Consider the following 20,400-nt stretch of genomic DNA (forward strand, 5'->3'; position numbering starts at 1 on the left):
GCGACATTTTTGGGCATTTAGGAGTCATTTTATAGGAATTAGACGATTTTTTTCAATTTTTTTGTGTATATTAGCTCATGAATATTTGGTGAAATGAATTCCGAACAATTTTTTTGAAATTTTTTTACCAAACCCTCCGTAAGGAGTTGGGAGAGTAGTATATATAATCTTACCATGATTCAAGGCATTTTTGGGCATTTAGGAGCCTTTTTATAGGAATTCTTCAATTTTTTGTGTGTCCCATGAATATTTGGTGAAATAGCTTCTGGGCAATTTTTTTGAAAACTTTTGGGTAGACTAATTTTCGAAAAATTAATGAACTAATACACACGGAAAATGTCTAAATTCTTGAATTTCTATTTTGTGACACCTATGCAGCTAACCGAAAAGGTAAAACTTGGAAATCATCAATAAGGAAAGGAAAAACAACAGAGAAACTAGAAGAAGAAATCAGCATATGCACAATGTTCAGAAAACATTGTTCATGAGTTCCACAATTTATCATTCTAATCAGTATCAATCCCACAGTACATCTTTGTCTTATAGATAAACTGTATCTAAAACCTATTACAAAGCATTGCCTAATTTGGGGAAAGAAAATGTGCTCTAGTAAGAGGATATTCTTTTCCAGCAATCCAAACGCCAGTTTGTGACCATTGAATGTTTTCCCACTCCAGATTCTCCTCCAAAACCTTCCAAAAGTTAATAACAACATTGTTAGACAATCAAGGTAAAAGTAGACCCTGAGAAAAAAGAAGCCATTTTCCTAGTGAAGGGAAGTAGCTTTGGTTCACAGCACATTTTACTTTTTCTTCATGCTAAGAAGTGAACCATTATTAAACGGTGTAGCTATTATACAAATGTTGCTTGGATTCTCCAAAAATATTGTCATATTAGTGTAGAATCTTCAAAAAATGCACTACTTTTTAGAAGATTTGACATGCATCTATCGGCATTTTTGAAGAGTCCGAGCAATATGGGTTCGTATTGATAACATATAATGGGGCAGAAACAAGGATGAATACCTCAACATGTTCAAGGGGCAAAGGAATTCCAACTGATTGCATTAGTTTCTGAGGCAGGGGCTTCTTACAACGAGACAGTCGGAACATATCTACCATCGTATTCTCACCATTCACTCCATTTTTTTCTCCGTTTGCCATGTGTAAATTGTAAGTTTGAGGTTTGTCAACATCCATTTCAAGCATCTGAGAAGTTGTAGCCTTAACCATCTTTTCACCACTAAAACAGAGCTCATACCTTCAGGTTAATTAACAAGTGTCAGGAAGTGAAGGAAAATGAGGATCACAATAGAAGGTACAAATTGGACAGAAAATTATCAAAGATCACATATCAATCACTTTCTCAGTGATTTTTCTTTCCTTTTCGCTCTTATCAGAAGAAACATGCAAGGAATATAAGAGACTAAGAGAGCTGTATGGAGTTACATTTTACCCATGGAAGCCAGTGGTTACCTCTTAGAATGAGTTTCCAAGTAAAGAACTTCTCCCTTTTTCAGGCGCGAAGATGTAAAAAGGGCCTTTTTTAGACCCTTGTCAGCAACAACACTAATACTGTATTTGAGCCTGGGGAAAGAGATGAGCAACAGTACTTAAATAGAAGCCTGGATAAAAACATAGGCTACAGCTCATCAGGATAAAATATCAAAAAGAACCTTTCAAGGTAAATGAGCAAGTAAAGTGGGCTTTGTTTTCAAGGATATCAATCAAACCACCGGTTTTGTTACTGACTCAAAACCACAAGTCAGAGGATAGAGCATGACAAGTAAAACATAGCATGGATCATCCTTGATATACCAACTCATACTTCAAGTGCTTATCAACATATGGGGAAAAGCTCAACGCAAGATTACAAAGACCATATCTACCAGGGAAATGTCCTTAAAGTCCCAAGCACCCTACGATCGAGATCAAGGAAAATAAAGGGTCCTCCAAAGAATGAATCTTACTGCTTCGAAGTTATACTTCTAGTCATATGCTCAATATTTTTAACAAGTATGGAAATTAGGACAAAAGGATAAGTAATGCAGAGAAGCCTTCACAGATCCATTGAAACTTCATTGAAGCAAATTGAAGGGAAGTCTTGAGGAGGATTTATTAGAGATTTATCTTTATAGACACTAGCATCTGCCCTCAATCCTTGCATAGGATAGAAACAATTTTGTAACTATTGAGTAACACACATTATTTAAGAGAAAAGATGATTTGACAGAAAATTTACCTGGTTCTCCTTTCCAATAAGTTTGAAAAATATCTTCAGATAAATTACTAGAAAGTGCGAAAACAAAAATGGTTGCTCCCCGTAAATTATTTACCAAAAGTATTAAAATTACTTCTTTTGTTATGAACAAAACCCAACAGAAAAATCAGAATGAGAAGAAAAAAAAACGGAGTATTATACCACATCAAGGGTCTATGCATAACAACAACAACAACATATCAAGAGTCTATGCATAACTGGAAAGTTCTGTATCTAAGGAATGGAAAAAAACATCTATTTGAAGAGCAAGCTGATCCAGAAAATCAGTACATACCAAGGCTCATTGCATAAGTTGAACTGAATTGTCACTTCACGTACAAACCTCTGTTGTCGTAGTGCATTCTACAAAGAGAGTAGTAACCAACAGAAAAGTTGAGGGGCTGAGTTAAAGTAAAAATAGCAAACGATAATACACTACAACAAAGATTAAAAGAGAAGGCATAGTTTAAATCTCGTTCTTCTTTCAGTACCTTAGGCAAAGATGCATAACAAAAAGAGGATCATCAGATCACATTGATTAACCTAAAATGGAGTGTCAGATCTATTTTGAGTTAGTTATTTGCAGTTTTCATTACCATTGGATCTAGCGGAAAGCTCAAAATCCGGAGGAAGTAATTTTTTACATTGTGTCATATTGAGTTTTCCATGACAAGTCCCTAGGCCCATGCAGGCTAGTGAGAAGCCTAATCTTCGACATGCAGAACTGTGCGAGGTCATTCCCTTAATCCTAAATAGTCGCAGCATAATACATCTCACAGAAAATGTAGATAAGATGATAACATGATGTATAAAGACTGGGTATTATCTCGAACTCAACTGTGATGTACTTGGGCTGTTTATATGATGAATCATATAGAAGGAATTGGATCACTCCAAAAAGGTATAGATGCAGGAAGTTCCAAGTTTCAGAATTTAAATTTATGTTATTATTTTAAAATTTAAAGATAGTTGAGGCAAAATCATTTTTTTGATAATACAGTTGAGGCCAAATCATGTTCCCACGAATAAACCAAAATCCTCTCCTTTTCTATCGAACTGTTTAAATGGATAGGATTACATCCACTAGATGTTAGTTTGACAGCTTTAGAGTAAAAAAGGGTTTAGCAGTAGCCTACAGAAATGGAAAAGAGAAACAGCCAGTAATCATCTCTGCCTACATGGTTTTCAGCTGATTATGCTATTTATAGTGAAAAAACAGCAGAATGACAAACAATTTTAGGCTACCAGAGAAGGAAAGTGAGCAAATGATTTTTGTCATATAACACTAACAAATTTAGAAAGCAGAATGAACTTCTACTTAAGTGAAACAATACCGAAGCTGCAGCTCGAGTGGTCATAGTGCGCTCTACCGCCACCGGAGCAAGAGTAGGCTCCAAGGTTGAGGAATGTGTTAGACAAGGTTCAAGATCGATCGTTCCACCTCCTTTCTGAAGGATGAGACAAATAATCAAAAAGGTTATATAGGAAGCGGTACAAAGTTCCACATAGAGATAACTGCACATTCAATAGTTATACAAAGAAATTACTCGCATATATAAATCAAAAGTAAATAAGTGTGTATCTAAGCAAGAATAGCTGGTAAATGCAAGTCCATCCACAACTAAAATTTTGGCAAAACAAAGTAGGTACAGTGAAAGAGACTCACCGCTAGAAATTTAGAAAGAGAATTCGAACAAGAGCCTGGATGTTGCCCCACAAGAACTCCTTGTGGGTTCAGTGGAAAAAAGAAATAGAAGAGCTTTCGAGGGGATGAACGAATATCTACATTTGACGAATAGTGTCTGATTCGTAGTTTACTTTTGGTGCACCAATGAGGTTACAATTTGTATAGAAAATTAGGAGCTGCTCGTCAGAATCATATTTTGATAAAGATTCTCTACTTTTTGGCATATCACTTGTAAACAGGAGATCTCCCCATTACAATAACAACATACCCAATATTTTCCCACAAGTGGGGTCTAGGAGGATAGAGGGTACGTAGACCTTACCCTACCTTGTCAGGTAGAGAGGTTATTTCCGAAAGAAGTGCTCTTCCAATTATTGATAAAATTATTTACCTTATAAAAAAATGAACTTTTTTTGCTATACCAGAAAGAACAGAAGGGAAGGAATGAAGAATGGTAATCCACACCTTCACAACAGAGCACCGCTCAATGCGATAGCTGCAGCCAACTGCAGCTCCCCACGCACGTGACCGCACATTGTTCCTCAGAGTTGATATGTAGCCTTTATAAATTCAACAACAAATTCAGAGTCTGACATCAGAAATGCAGTGAATCGGGATGCAACAACTAATTTGAACAGAGTTATGATTTTACTCACAGAAATCATGTTATAGATTCTAAGGTTCTGAACAGCTAGTCAGTAAGTATCTTTTTCCACATTAGTAAAGAAATGTCATAAGGAGAGTACAGCGCCTACTAGATTTTAAGGCCATGAAATCCACAAAAGAAGAACAAACAAACAAAGACACAAGGGATCAATTGGTATAGTTGAACAATATGCATATTTCAAGGGGATAAGCAATTTGTTTACTTGCACCTCCATAGTTTCTCCATTTTTACCATAATCAATTAGTACTGTTCATATAAGATGCACATTTCAAGGGATCAGCAACTTATCAACTTGCAGAAGCTTGGATTTGATATCTGTTTAACTTATCAAAATAAGGACCAGGAAAATTCAAAATGGAAGTTTAGGGCCAATATTGTAACACTGTGGGGGAATCTCCATACGGAACAAACTAGTTAACATTGTGGAAAAAAATATGCATGCATCCAGGTCTTCACCACATAAATCTTCAGAGATTCATAATCAACTATTTAGGTAAGTACCAAAAAGGAAAGAGAAAGCCAGAGAGAAAGAATGAAAATAAAAACTACAAGAGGCTATCCTAACTGATCCTTTGTTTTTTGATGATTTGTCTTCATCAAAAAAGTTTTCCTAGATGAGTCATGGGATATGTAGAAGTGCCAGAAATTCAAAAAGATACTCTGCAAGTGCAACGCATACTTAAGAGATTTTCCGTTTCATCATTGTTCTTACATATTCCTGGATAGGTGCACCTTACAGCTATTCAATAACCAAAGTAGGTCAAACAGTCATTTTTCACCAGATCATGCATTGATTTTCCAAATATATGTCACTTGGCATAGGTTAATACGAAGCACACTTCCCTTTCTAAAATTCTTTTACACTTGGCTGAGGGGGGAAGCAAGGTGCTTACCCAAGTCACAAGCTTTTAATAAATATTATCTTGGCCTTGAGTAATCAACAACAACAACAACAACAACCCAGTGAAATCCCACTAGGTGGGGTCTGGGGAGGGTAAATAGTACGCAGACCTTGCCACTACCTCGTGGAGGTAGAGAGGCTGTCTCCAAGAGACCCTCAGCTCAAGAACATCAAATCTAAGTGACAGGAGAGATATATGCAAGCATAACAGCCAATACAAAAGATAGCGTATAATCAACCAAGAATTTGAGTAATCAAATTCTTTAATTGGAAGCCCAGACATCAATATTAATGAAAGAAAACATTATCACTTCAGCTACCCAAAAAAGTATCGTACCCCATGTTTGATCTTCCCGGTGCCAAAATACACACCAAGAGTATTAACAAACAGTAGTAGAGAGAGTTTAATCAAAACTCGTGACTATAAAGAGGTGATTGTAAAATTTAGGGCTACAAGTGCGAGAATCATCCCACAGTTGCACAGGGTCCAGGGACGGGTCACACCCCAAGGGTGTGTAATGTAGGTAGCCTACCTTGATGCAAGCATCAATGGCTGATTCCACGGTCCAAACCCATGACTTGTAGGTCACACAGAGATACTTCGCCATTGCTCCAAGGATCCTCTTCATTTTAGGGCTACAAAGAAGGTCAAAACAACTTTTTTTATAAGTTATAACCATGGTGTTCGGGCCACCTCCCACCAATAACAGGTACCAGGCAACTAAGTCCACCAAGGCTTAGGCAGATGGAAAGAAATTACCTAATGTTTTTGTCTCAAGTGGGATGTGAACCTAAAACCACATGGTTCTCAACCCACTTCATTGACCACTAGGCTGTAGTGCAGCTCAAAACAACTAACCAAGATAAAACTTTAAAACATCATACCATTTGTAGAACAGGCTTTGTTTCCTAACAATAGCATTTTTAAAGCAAGATTTTGTGCAGGAGACTTACAATTTTGTGGAGGTAGCACCCTGATAGTAGCACGTAACTCCGTAATAGTAGGTAAAAGAGGAGACGCAGTTGTACGACAGTAACCTGTGTGCATAAGAACTGGAGAAACAAGACAAACAGTAGTTAATAGATATCATAATCTATATTGTCCCTGATCACAAGGAAAAGTACATGGGGAAGTTTTCGAGCAATTCTGGGGCATAAGGCAAAACAGTTTTCCCAAGTTTGCCTGAATGGACAAGCAGATAAGTTGATAGTAATTGATATGATATGAGCATATATCTGTGCCTCTTTAACGGGAGACAAACAGAAACCAGTAGCACAGTCAACAACAAGGAAAGTTCAGGACAATTACATTGTCCCTTTAGAATAATTATCTACAAGGCCAATTGACTAGATCATAGTTCTGAAAAATTCGAGGAACAATGGAAGCTTGACTAGTGAAAGAATCCACCACATGAAGGTATCCTTCAAACTGGAAACCCTAAAACACTGTTGGTTTGCAAAAGTTTGTGGCAAAATGCATAAAACAACCGTACAGTGAAGTTTTCAATTTTGATAAGAAGTCCATGTGGCTTTAACTCCTCCAGTAGGGGTTTAAGGCAAGGGGATCCACTGTCCCCTTTCCTTTTCATCCTTGCCATGGAAGGACTAAGCAACCATGTACAAACAGCAAAATTAGAGGATGGGTCAAAGGATTTCAAGTGGGAGACATAGCAGGCAATAATCTAAAGGTAACACATCTGCAATATGCGGATGACACTCTAGTATTTTGTGGAGCCACAAGGGAACAACTGTTAATTCTCAGAGTTATCTTCAACATCTTTGAAGCAGTTTCTGGTTTGCACATAAACTGGGATAAGAGTTTCATATACCCAGTTAATACAGTGCCAACATTGAAGATCTGGTAGAAAAGTTGGGGGAAAAGTGGGTGAACTCCCAACCACATACCTGGGAATGCCCTTAGGAGCTAAGAGCAAGTCTAAGGACATATGGAGTGGTGTGATAGAGAGAAGTGAAAAAAGATTGGCAAACTAGAAAAGCCAATACCTATCCTAAGGAAGTGAAGACAAGAAGAAATATCATCTAGTGAATGGGAGGAGCTACTGGAAAGTAAGAAAGGAGGGGGCTTAAACATCAGGGAACTAAACAGACATAACAAGTAGTTATAGACAGCACAGAAGATGTTTTTAACGCAATTGATTGGCTGTAATTAGATTTATTAGGATTTTGTAAAGAGACAACTTTTGTGATGGGGGACTACACTTTGTTGTAGTACACCTAAGGACATACAGAAGATCAAGACAGCTTAGGCCTTTACTATTTTTGGTGTAAACAAGTAGTTATAGACAGCACAGAAGATGTTTTTAATGCAATTGATTGGCTGTAATTAGATTTATTAGGATTTTGTAAAGAGACAACTTTTGTGATGGGGGACTACACTTTGTTGTAGTACACCTAAGGACATATAGAAGTAAAGTTTACCATTCTCAAAAAAAAAATTGTACACTTTCCAACTCCTAAGTAAATACCATCTATTTTGAAGCTCCACATCTCTACATGCTTCCTTTGATAGTAAATAGATCTATGGATCATGAGATTCAATTCTGTTCACCCCAGACACTTCATTTTTTTTTTTGGAGTACGTTCAACCAGACAGGTCCTTAAAGGCCTGAGAGTAAGAGGCATAGTTCTTGAATAGCCTACCAAATCAACATCCACAAATCAAACTTCTCAAAGCAGAGATTCAAAGGACTGACTGCTCGCTGAGATCACTTCTCTGCCTCATTCTTTGAAGTGTATAATTTCACACATGAAGCAAAACCCCATTGCTCTTAAGCGATGGTTTTAAGTAATACTAACCAGAATGACCTAGCTTCTGGTTTAAACCTTCTCAAAGCTATCTTCTTTCTCTTACTCCACCTGCTACCTCTGCTTAGAGAACTGGGGAAACAAATAGGTACGCAGGTAGGGCAGTGCACCACAAGTTTAGACCTCTTCGACAAAATCCTGAACTCCTAAACTAATTACATTCCTATACGGCTAAAATAAAATTGAATGAAGATGAAAAGTGAACACCTCCTAAGAAATAACACCTATGAAACCCCCCACCGGAGCTCCACGTCTCTGCATGTGTCCTTTGGGAGTGAATAGATCTATGGATCAAGAGAAATTCAATTCTGTCTGACCTAGACAGTTCATTTCGTTTTTGAAGTAAGTTAAACTGAAACAGTTTCTGAAAGGCCTGAGACAAAGAGGCAGCGTTCTAGAATAGCTTGCCGAATCAGTATATAGACAAGTGAAATGGGTCACAACCAACAACAGAGTGATTCCTCTTAACCAAACTTAACCACAAGTACCCACGAACTCAACATCCAGAGTCATCTGTCATCTAGGGTTATCAGTTAATGCCGCTATCACCTGCATTAAAGTACTAAGCAACTACCTCATCCAATATGTTTTTCTCTTAAATTACACATCTAACAATCCCACCATAAATCCATAATGCCTCAACTAAGATCTTATAGCCTGCAAATACCACACACAAGACAATGCTCTACAGCAGGCCATTCTATCTTGCCTGCTGAGTATTTTTCCAATAAAATACTGAAATATTTAGGGTGGCACCATGTTTGAGATCTAAAGTAGGGTTTGAAACTAACTTTCTAAAAAAAAAAAAAAACTAACTTTCTAACTTAAGGCACCTGATTTCACAAATTTAATGTAATTGTGGAAACTGGAAAGCATGTCTAGAGGCATATGCATTTCCTTACATCTGATTTTCATAGATTCTCTAGCTTTCTCCAAAACATCCCTCAAAAATTAATCAACAAAAATATTTTCCTTTTGGAAGAATAACAAGCCGCTCCCACAATACACAAGGAGAAACAAGAAAGTTGTAATTGGAAACTGCAGTGGGCTAAGCTAAGTTGCTTTTCTTAATTTACCCTTTACTTTCACCAAGTGCACAAACTACAAACATACATACATACATGAGTGCACAACGGAGCCTTAATATTATTGAGACAAGGACAAACCTGCGACAAGATCCGAGTCATTGGTGTATATATCTGTTCCCCATAGTTGGCCACCTCTCACCTGCAAATGATGTAGTACTCAAATGACGATAATAACATGATTAGACAAATCCAAACTACAAACGCAAGAGATAAGACTGAGAGAAAGATGTAACATTAGCCAGAACTGTAGGCATGGGGATATGAGATGTGTATCAGAATTAGTGGCAGGAATATGCATACAACGGATAAAATTGCTGAACAAGTTTTATGCACCCAACATAATGAGGGAGAGACAGAGAGAGAGAGATGACGCTTGGTACACTTATATTAGAATTCAGAAGCTCTCTTCTATTGCATCTCGAGTCAAATTTGGTCCATCAATTGACCAGTCTAATGTTGCGCACAATTTTTTTTATTGTTACGAGATTAAGAGGGTGTGTTCAGTAAGCTTATAACTGGTCAAACCAACTATTAAGCAATTTTGGGCTTATCTCAGTGTTTGACAAACACCGAAATAGCTTATAAGCCAAGTGCTTGTAAGTCAAAATCAGGCAAAAGCTATAAGTTGGTCACTTATGACTTTTCAGCTTCTAAGCACTTTTGCTTTGACTAGACTCTTAACTCTTTTATCCTCAAAAAAGATTGTAATAGTTGATGTACCATTCCTAAAACTAAATCCATATCTCCTCCTTTCTATATCCACTATTAGCTCTTTTCCATGTGCACTTGTAAATTTATAATTTCTGTAAATCGTTTTAAGGGTATTTCAGTCATTTTAAACAGAAATAAGGAGTTTTTTACCAAAGATACCAATTACTTGTTATTAATGTCAGCACATATGTCCAGATATGTAACTGTTAATATGTAAAATCAGTTCCAACACTTAAAAGTGCTTTTCAGCAATTGATGCTTATCAACTATTGTTAGTCGGCTTACTCCAAACAGGCTCTAAACAATATTATATATGCATACAGTCACACATGCCTAGATTTATTGAAGTAATTAAGAACAACTATAGAATACTGCAATAGGATACCTTAAGGATATCTAGATTTAATTATAGGCTAATTACTTACCTTATTAGGCTAGACTCCTGTATAGAGCCCCTCCTTTTTTTGGAATAAGTGTGTTTTGGATGGCAACAGGCGATAAAAGGCGACAAGGGTCTGCCTCGCCACAAGGCGAGGCGAGCAGCAAGGTGCTCGCCTTTTTGAAGTGCGCCCAATTAATATAAAAAAAGTAAAATATTTAATTGCATATAAAAATAATCAAAATCTCAATAGCAATAACATATTAGCAAATATTTTAATTCAAAAACTAAAAATAGATAGTACATACTTAGAACTTGAATAAGAAAAAAATAGAGCAAAAATCAAAACAGTGAAAAAAAACAAAGGTAGAAGTGACTCTGAAGCCTGAAGAAAAAGAAGGAAAAAGAAACAAAGGAAGAAGAAATTTGAAGAAGAAAGAACAACGCATTGGTTTGACTTTGGAGTCGCCGGAAAATTCTGGCTGGTCGCCCGAGGAGTCTAGTCGAAAACCCTAAAATTACCTTTTAACTTTTAAAACCCTAAATTGGTCGCCTTTTTTAAAGAAAATACAAAAGGTGACATCTTTCTCGCCTTTGTCGCCATGACATCGCCTTTTGAAGATCGCCTCGCCACAAAGCTAAAAGGCGATGAAGGGTCGCCTCGCCTTGCCTCGCCATTGGCGACGAGGCGATCTCCTTTCACAACAGTGGAATAACTGTGGTGTCCGAGACTGCACCAAGATGGTACAGGCTCTGATTGTCAAGAGTCTCTAGACCATTTTGGTGTTGTTTATTAATGGAACACTTTATACGTGCCAAACATGTACATGAAGAATTCTTCACATATTATGCAAAATTACCTAAGCAAACTCATGGTATTCCTGCTTCCATAAAAACAATTATCAATCCTAATACACAAGAGGAAGTCAAATTGCATGAATAGAGGTTTCTTATACAACAAGAGGAAGCATGGGAAGTAGAAGCGTGTAGTTAAACATAGAATGACACAAAAAACTACAATTGCTGAGAGAAGTAGAAAACTTAGGCACTGCATGGATAGAATCCTCAACCAACAAGCTCCATAAGGGAACAATTACTTCCCTAATGCAAAGCCACAAATCCGAGCGACAGATTTGATTCAATCAGTACAAGGATATCCTTTGAAATCTAACTATTAAGACGAACTTACAATTAAGAAATCAAAACCTTGTACAACAGTTTGTGTTCACATTTTAGTTCTTACCCGTAAACCTATTTAAACTAATCTAGAACCACAAGTATTTAGACACACCTATCATACAACCCCTTTCTTGTTCAACAACACACCCAGTGAAATCCCACAAGTAGGGTCTGGGGAGGGGGGAGTGTATGCAGACCTTAACCCTAACTCACGGAGATAGAGAGGTTGTATGCGAAGGACCCTCGGGTCCGGTGCAACCCCTTTTTCTTGTTCAATGATCGGAAAGGAAAACCCCTAAGTGGAGTATCAAAAGAGCTTTTATTTAAAATTAAGATCATTATCTTTGAAGAACACATATAGAAGAAAATGAATAAAATATAAAAGGTGTATATGAACCCTCAGCTACCACTCCAACCTTACCTGCCGATTTGTAGCTGATACATGTTCAGCTGGAATCCTAATTTCTAGAGTAGGATCACTTGGAGAGCTATCAGATGCTCCATCTGCTTTGGATGATTCATATTCCTTCCATAATTTAATCAGTTCTGGCATACACTCACCAACTCTATAATTGACAGCAGATACATCATGCTTAACTGCAAAGACAAAGGAAACATTTGTTCATATATGGTGCATGAGTACTAAGTAGTCGACAACAATTTTTGCATCCCATCTTAGTCAGTTAATCTATGAACAGCCTCTGTTCTGTAGTTGTACCATAATTGGCCGGTTTCCATACAAAATCAGCAGAGCAAGCATACTGGGATGAAACAGTTAGAAAAACTTCCTAACCTACTGACGACTAATATTTCAATGGCAGGTGAAGCAACAAATATTTCCTAAAAAATGTCTGAGATCAAAGTTATTATTAGCTACTTCATAAAGAAAAAAGAAATTACAGAACTTATCATCACAGAACTCATTAGACGCATCGACTCTGCAGCAAAGGAGAGGCAAGAAACAGTTCAATCCACTCGCTCTTTTGATTCGACTATTCAAAAGAGGAATTTCATAAATCCCTTCCACTAAATAAGTAATATGATCTGTAGATATGCCGGTCTGACCAAATCCGCAACTTCAAGCATACGATGTACCGTGATGGGTCACAACAAGCAAATAGCATACTTTACTAGAATAAAAGGTTGCAGTCAGTACATCAATAGAATTTACACATAGCAATTTTCCACAAATGACAGATTATATGTGAATCTGAGATATTATCTGACAGCTAATACAATATGTGTTACAAGCTCCACAAATATCAGATAACAGCTGTATGCTATAAGTTGGGTTTGCACGAAGTGTGGCTGATTATCTAAATCTTTGATTTAGTTGATGTGAAATGTAACAATTACCACTATATTTTTTTGACAATGTAAAAAATTAAATCCTGGAAACTACAAAATAAAATCCCCAGTAATGTCTGGCTGTTACTTTTCTAATTCAAAATAGAAAGCTTTCATGTTTAAAATAAGCAGACATTTTTTGAAAAAAATTGGACCTTGGGCCTAACTCAACTCCAAAAGTTAGCTCATGATATTAGGACTGTTCAAAACCATATGCGGAGACAACAATCTCTCAGCCACTGTGAGACATTCTAATACTTACCCCCCAAGCCTCACATGGAACACTTGGAGCGTGGAACAATAGGGATGGCTCTGGCTATGCTACCATGTAAATAAAATGAACCTCAAGCCTTACTCAATCACAAAGGCTAGCTCATGAGGAGGCCCAAGGACATGTAAGCACACAACAGTTCATTCCATCAACCAATGTGCAATATTATAACAAAAACATACAGACATAGATTTCGGATTGAGCTTAAGTAACTATTCTGACCTCTTTTTACTGTGGTTAAGCTAATATTTTCAATTTTAATTTTTTCTTAAACAGACACTTAAGAATTAGGAGTCACTTTCCCTAATTCTCCCCAAAGACACAACGGAAGAAATGGGAACAGATACATGCTAAACAGGATACAATAGCATGTTTTCTCTTGATAATGACTGACTTAACCATTTTAATTTGTTAATCTTTGTGGACCTTTTTGGAGTATTTTGGAATTTGGCCAATGTTCATTCCTCAAATTAGATTTGATTTGACATGGGATAGGGAAGAATTTGTAAATTTGTAATGAAATATTAATGCATCAGAATCAGAAGGACTTTGTAATTTTGGCAGACTAGAAAGGAGATCAATGCAACTCACAGTTTTATTAAAAAGGCAAAAATACAAGGAAAAGTCATATTCTCAAAGAAACAGATAATCATACCATGACTTAGATATCTCGCCTGATCACCTCACCTAATCTCCATTCTGGTGTACTTTTTTCTGGTTAATTTTCGGGTATGATTTCATGTAAAATGATTTTTTAGTTCCTAACTTAATCGTAGCTTGCACATATAGACTATTTTTGAAAAGCTTAGTATGTTACGAAGTACTGCTCAATCTGATGAACAAAGAAAGGTATAAAGAGATTTTATTTTTTTTAGTATCTAAAGAAAGAAAGAGCACAAGCTTGACCATGTTGATTGGTTTTATACAATCCAGCAAATGGTCCTTGATTCAGAGCACACGAGTCAAACGACCTTTGAGATGGTTGTAAAAAGTGAACTTAATATGTAACATGTAGCCAGAAAGTGTTTGTACAAGAAGACTCCAATGCAAAAAGATAAATGCATTGTCATCTAATATGACTTGAAGCATTTCAAGCAAGACAGTCTTCTAATTCTGGTGGGAACAGCTTTCAACTATGCATCATGCTAATTTGGTCACGAACTACTGATTGCTTTGGCTACTAAACATATAGAAATTGGTCACTGCATCACTATCTTAATGCACAACAAAACTTTATAACTGTGGAGGCAGTTACAATGGTTATACAAATTCAAACAAATGGCACAAAATTTGCAGTTCACGGTCCAAAATAATACAAAATTTAGGATAGCTAAGACTATATAGAGTATCCGGATATACCGTGCAAACAAGTTCCAGCAATCAATGGAGTAAATCCAGAAAGGAAAAAACTACATGCACACATGAGATGCAGAAAATGAATCAGGACATCTACAGAGTTCCTTTCTCATCATGCTGGAAAAGTAATGACCAACGAGACATTCAAAACAGTTCAAGTATAACACTTCTATAGAAGGAGATTCATGAAACTATAAACAGAAACAGAAAGCACTTATGATGAAAAATGGAACAAAAAGCAGGAACATGTGAGCCTATGATTTTGCATATAGGCATATCTGACAACCTAAGGCAGAAACAGCTGGTCAAAAGAACATCAATTCCTAGCATGGAAACTATCTCAACCAATAAAAGATGGGATCAATGTTGTCTAATTAGTTAAATTAACAATTTTTCAGAATCAAACAAATCGCCAAGCATGAATGCTAAGGACAACTCCCTCCTGGATGATACCAATTTGAGACAACTCCAAGATAAGTACTTTAACAGCTTACCTTGAGATCTGCACAGAAAGACAGAAGAAGAGTTACACTACATAACAATCAAAGAAACATCTATGTCCAGATATCATCTAAGTGGTAAAAAAAACCATCAAATTTCCAGGCTAAATAACTTATAGGAAGCTTTTTCAACACAGATTAACGATTTGTAGTTGCAAGACAAGAAAATGAGTAATTTGTAGTTGCTAGACGAGAAAATGAACTTAACACATCCCATATATTACTCTTTGACAAATAAGTCTATGATAACCTAGTTGAATTGCTTGACAGGAGGAATTTTCAGGACAGGGAAATGGAAGAATTCCAAAATATAATTGGATTCAGAAACAGAGAAAAAATAATGTACTCTTCTTTTATTTTATTTTTATAACCGATAAATCTATTGTTTAGGCTTCAAAAGTCGGTGGAAAATAGGTCACCCCCTATTCTTCTCCATTTAAACACAACACCTAGTTCCCCAATAGGATTCGAAGTTGTGGCGTGCACCTACCACACACCCCACGTTGTACTACCTTTGCCGTTGAACCAAAGACCTGGGACCAGAAAATAATCTATTCTCAATAATCGAATAGAGATATGGTGTCGCAGATCTCCGAGACATCATCGGAAACTTGAATTGGCAGAAGAATGACCAAAATTCAAGGTCTAGAGGAGGAGGTCGTCCGCTGTAGAGAAGAGCAACACCGGTGGTATTGGTAGTTGAAGAGAGGAGCATCCAGAATAATCACCAGAGAAATGAGTAGGGGCAGTTGCCTCAGGAAGATAGGAGTGACATTGGTCACAGGAAAAAGAGGACCGGCATGCTAGAAAAAGAGAGGAGCAGCGCCAATAGCCGAAAAAAGAGGTCAGAGCAGTCGACACCACTCGTGGATGAGAGTGTCGATCGCTAGGAAACAAAAAGGAAAGAAGAAAAACAATGACCTGCAGGCGGCATAAGGTCGGCTCTTATAGGTGGAAGCTGTATGAATGTCTACCAAGATCGAAAAGGCTCAACTACCTTGTGAAAATTAAATTTAACATTTTATTGTTTTAGTTGATTAACAATGTACAAGGGGAACTCATATATAAGAGTCTATGCACAATATGACAGATAAGCATTCTCTATGCATATAAGGTAAGAAAATATTCTATAATTGAATACAGGATCTCACAAGGTATCCTATGGAAAGTTCTATTATTTTTCCTTATTCTTTTTTATTAGTTCTATAATATTTTCCTTCAACAAATTCATTGAATTAAGACGTGTATGAATGTAGACACGTATTTCTCTAACATACAATAGTTCTCACAGCATCAAACTCTAGGATTGTAGCAGATAGAGTCTATGATGTCTATCTAGAGTTTTAATGGACCATTATGTCTGCTGGTTGTAGGCTATGGATTGTCTATGGCTCATTATTAATGAGTAAAGCATCAAATAGTGTCAAGTCAATCATCAAAAAGGCATACCCTTCATTTTCATGAGTGTGTGACCTAAAACGAGGATCGCGATTGGCCATGGGGCTCCCTCTTGGCCGCGCCATTCTCTTGCGCTGCTGAACTCCATAATTAAAAGCTTCTCTTTCCCTTTCTCCTCCTCCTTCAGTATCCAGGTCTCCTTCCTCTGGTTCTTTATCATGACACCTGACACGTTTCTCAGGCCTCTCTCCTTCCAAATCAGTATCTCTTTCCTTTCTCCTCTCACTTCCATCCCTGTCAGTATTTTTCCAGTTATCATGATCTTTCGGTTTCTTCTGCTCCACTGTTGAGTTTTCCGGCTCATTTGTTTTTCCGGGAACATCAATCACTTCTTTCTCGCTCTGCAAAACCTCCCTCTCCACTCCATTCCACACTTCCCTCTTCACATGGTCCTTTTCCCAGTCCTTTGGTCTGTCCTTATCCTTTGAAAGATCATTTCTTTCCTTCTCCCACCGCTCAGATTCCCTTTCCTCTTTAAGTAACTCCTTGTTATCAGAAGTGCTATTCCCTAGTTGTAAATTGTTCCGACAATCATTTCTCTCTTTATCCCTATCTCCCCATTCCCGGTGCTTCCCTTCTTTCCTTTTTCTCTCTTTATCTTTGTATTTATCGTCACCTTTCAAATCCATCTTATTTTCAGCAACGGCTTCACGCACTTTAGCAAAATCCCTGTTCTCAGAATTAGAGACTTCTTTTCCTATCTCAGCAGCACCATGGGTTCTTGACGCATGCCATGGATCCATGTTCCCGACAGGAACAGGGAGATCAGGATATCTTTTTCCCCTGTTCTGTTCTTTCGAATCTTTCCAACTCACTCCGCTAAACCTGTCCTTATCTGCCTTCACATCTCCCTTGTATTCAGGGTAAGTATCCCTACTATTTTTAATGTCCTTACCATCATCAGCTCTGTTCTCAAATCTATCATCCTTGTCAGATTTAGCCCCTTGGTACAACTCCCTTAATTCACTTTTCGCATCACGATTCTCAACCTTGACGTCCTTGTTAATTTCCTTGGGCTCCAACCTATTTTCTGAAGCAACAGAATGATCAGGATGTGAAACAACTGGGCATGATGACACACGGTACATTGGTAGCACAGGAGATCTTCTATCTGCATCTCGTGATGATTCAGTCCGTTGAATCTTTGGCATCCGAGCATTCTGGCCCACATCAAAGGAGGCATGATATTCAGGTGTTCCCGAGCTCATCACCTTGGGAAATGCACCAGAGTCGTCATGTGAGTATTTTGGAGCAGAGGAGTAACTATGGTTACTACCCCCACCATTTCCACCATCCTCATGAGGTCTTTTGTTCGGAGTACCACTCATATTCTGGCTTTTTCAGCATATAAATTAAGGAACCTAGAACCACAACCTGCAAAACATTAAAACCTGATGAATATCATCCACCTAAATTGATGTTGTTCTGAGAAAATAACAACTAAAACCATCTTTAGGTAACAAAGTTATAAACTTTTCACCAAATCCACAAACAGCTTAATAAATGCAAAGCCATTTATAAGTAACATTCACATGCTAGTGACGATCTTGCAAGCTAGCTTCATGTCTTATTAAAATTCTACAACCATAGATCTTATTTCTATTTTGCGAATTTAATTGAAGGCAGGATATCATCTTTTTTCAATTAAAGGCAAGTATCATCTTTTTTCTATTAAAGGCAAGATATCATCTTTCATATCTTTGGTTAGTAGCAAGCTTACAAAATTCAAAATTTGATATAATAATGAGCAAACATAATTGGTGGACCGGCATATCCATTTCGATTCAAGCAAGTATCATACTTCCCTATAAAGATTATTTTTTAGTTCAACCAACACGCCATCAACTGAGAAAGGGGAAAAAAGGGGCAAAAAAGAAAATTACTAAAAAAAAACAGTGAGTAATCAATCAATCAACTATGTCTCACTACAAAATTAGTTAGGTTTTCCAATTTCATACTAACACTTAAAAAAACCTTGTCATTTCAAGCAAATTCAAAATTCTCTACATCTCAAAAGAATTACTAACATTTTCAATTTTTCAGCAGTTGCCAATCCCATTTCATAACAATAACATCAGCAATCAGAAAGAACACCAGATAAACCCAAAAAGAAACTAAATCTTTGAATCTAATTACATACACCCATAACAGCAAAAACCACAGTGATTAATCGATCAATCAACTAGAGCTCACTCTAAAATCAGTTAGGTTTTCCAATTCCATCCTAACACTAAAAAATTAATCATTTCAAGCAAATTCAAAGTTCTCTTATCTCAAAAGAATTAAAATTTAAAAGCTTATCACCCACGAGGCCACAACAATTATTCAGCGATTACCAATTCCATTTCATTAACATAAGATTTGCAAACAGAAAAAACCCAGACAAGCAAATAAAAAGCTAAATCTTTGAATCTAATTACATACACACAAAACAGCAAAAATCATGAAAATCCCCAAAATAAAAAGAAGTTGTGAACTTTCCGGTCACCTTATCGATGGCGAAGACGCAGCAAAAGAAGGAGCCGAAAAAATCAATATTTTTCTCTGTAAATTTTTGCAAGACACAAAATCCAGAAGCGAATTTGCTTGATTTAGAGCACAAAGTTAACGAGGGTATAAATGGAAAAGAAAATTTATAAGCAAAAACGTCTATTTTGACCTAAAACACCCTCTTAATTTATACCTATTGCTAAAACTTGTCCTTGAAGTATCACTATGAACAAAACAACACCCTTGTTGATTTTAAGAATTAATAAGTTTCGTCCTTCCGTTATCTAGAGTACAAAAAAACTAACGGAATAAAGTAATTTGTAATCTAAAGGCAACAAATAAACAAATTGGGCTGAATTTAGACGTGTTAAAATAAAGTAAATTAATTAATATATGATTTATTTAGACTAACATAAGCTAATTAATGGATCAAAACTCAATTATTTTATTTGCATTTTTATTTATCCTCAAAATTAACGAGTTTCATTTTTTTGTTACTCAAACATTCAATTTGCATCCTTATCGATTCTCAAAATTAACAAGTTTCATCCTTTTACTCAAACTTACAAAACTAATGAGAATTAGTTTTTTTTTTTTATAAACATAACTAACTTATTATTTTGAAATATAACAATGATATGTTTAACATGTAATTGATATTTTAAGAATGTACTACATGATTAAAGAATGTTTAGTTGAAAATTTAAAATATTCTCAAAATATTAATGAACTTTATAGGCTTTTATTAAAATATATCAATTAATTGTTTTTTCTATATAAAAATACATTGCATCAAAGGGTTTGGCTTAGTGACTAATGAAATGGTTGAGAATCCTGAGGTCTCTGATTTAATACTGAATAGTTGAGGTGCACAACAAGTGATTCGGATACCACGATCATCAAAAATTGAGACACACAAATTTGAATTGATGAAGTTGAAAATTTAATCTTATGAATATTCTCAATAAGTTTGATTAACATGGAAATAAATCGGGTCACTAACCCCAAGCATAATAAAAGAGGGCAATAATGTCAATGCTATATTAATTTTATATTAAAAATCTAATTAGTGATGAACTTTTTTTATAATTAGATACAATCAAAGTTAAGAAAAATATCAAATTATCTTATAATATGTTATTATAGTGTTTTTAAACGAACATAATAGTCATTTATTTTCATTCGTGCTTACCCTTATTCTGAAACTTACTCACTATCTAAACACTTTATTAAATCACTTAACTTTATTAATTAAGTTGATATGATTTTATGTAAACATGA

The 20,400-nt window shown here is 36.3% G+C and overlaps 1 protein-coding gene across 1 annotated transcript; it reads right to left on the minus strand.

Annotated features, from left to right (window-relative positions):
• Nucleotides 1-550: 550 nt before the first annotated feature.
• Nucleotides 551-18,027, minus strand: LOC125819496 (uncharacterized). Its single transcript, XM_049498930.1, has 11 exons — nt 16,621-18,027; nt 15,166-15,173; nt 12,119-12,294; nt 9,507-9,567; nt 6,469-6,567; nt 4,412-4,506; nt 3,594-3,707; nt 2,555-2,622; nt 1,476-1,586; nt 1,026-1,260; nt 551-692 (listed from the first exon to the last, which is right to left on the minus strand). The coding sequence occupies exons 1-11, from the start codon at nt 17,955-17,957 to the stop codon at nt 582-584; spliced, it is 2,415 nt and encodes an 804-aa protein (XP_049354887.1). The 5' UTR covers nt 17,958-18,027; the 3' UTR covers nt 551-581.
• Between the last annotated feature and the right edge of the window lie 2,373 nt (nt 18,028-20,400).

The sequence above is a fragment of the Solanum verrucosum genome, unplaced genomic scaffold (genome assembly GCF_900185275.1).
Source record: "Solanum verrucosum unplaced genomic scaffold, falcon-dt-bn FXZP01000255.1, whole genome shotgun sequence".
In the NCBI taxonomy this organism is placed as follows: domain Eukaryota; kingdom Viridiplantae; phylum Streptophyta; class Magnoliopsida; order Solanales; family Solanaceae; genus Solanum; species Solanum verrucosum.

What these genes read in the sequence shown, in the direction of transcription:
- LOC125819496 (XM_049498930.1), bottom strand. Translation starts at nt 17,957, where the DNA reads ATGAGTGGTACTCCGAACAAAAGACCTCATGAGGATGGTGGAAATGGT. An exon ending in TGACTCGGATCTTGTCGCAG is followed by an intron (nt 6,568 to 9,506) that starts GTTTGTCCTTGT and finishes TTGTTTCTCCAG; the next exon opens with TTCTTATGCACACAGGTTAC. An exon ending in AGCGGTGCTCTGTTGTGAAG is followed by an intron (nt 3,708 to 4,411) that starts GTGTGGATTACC and finishes CTCATCCTTCAG; the next exon opens with AAAGGAGGTGGAACGATCGA.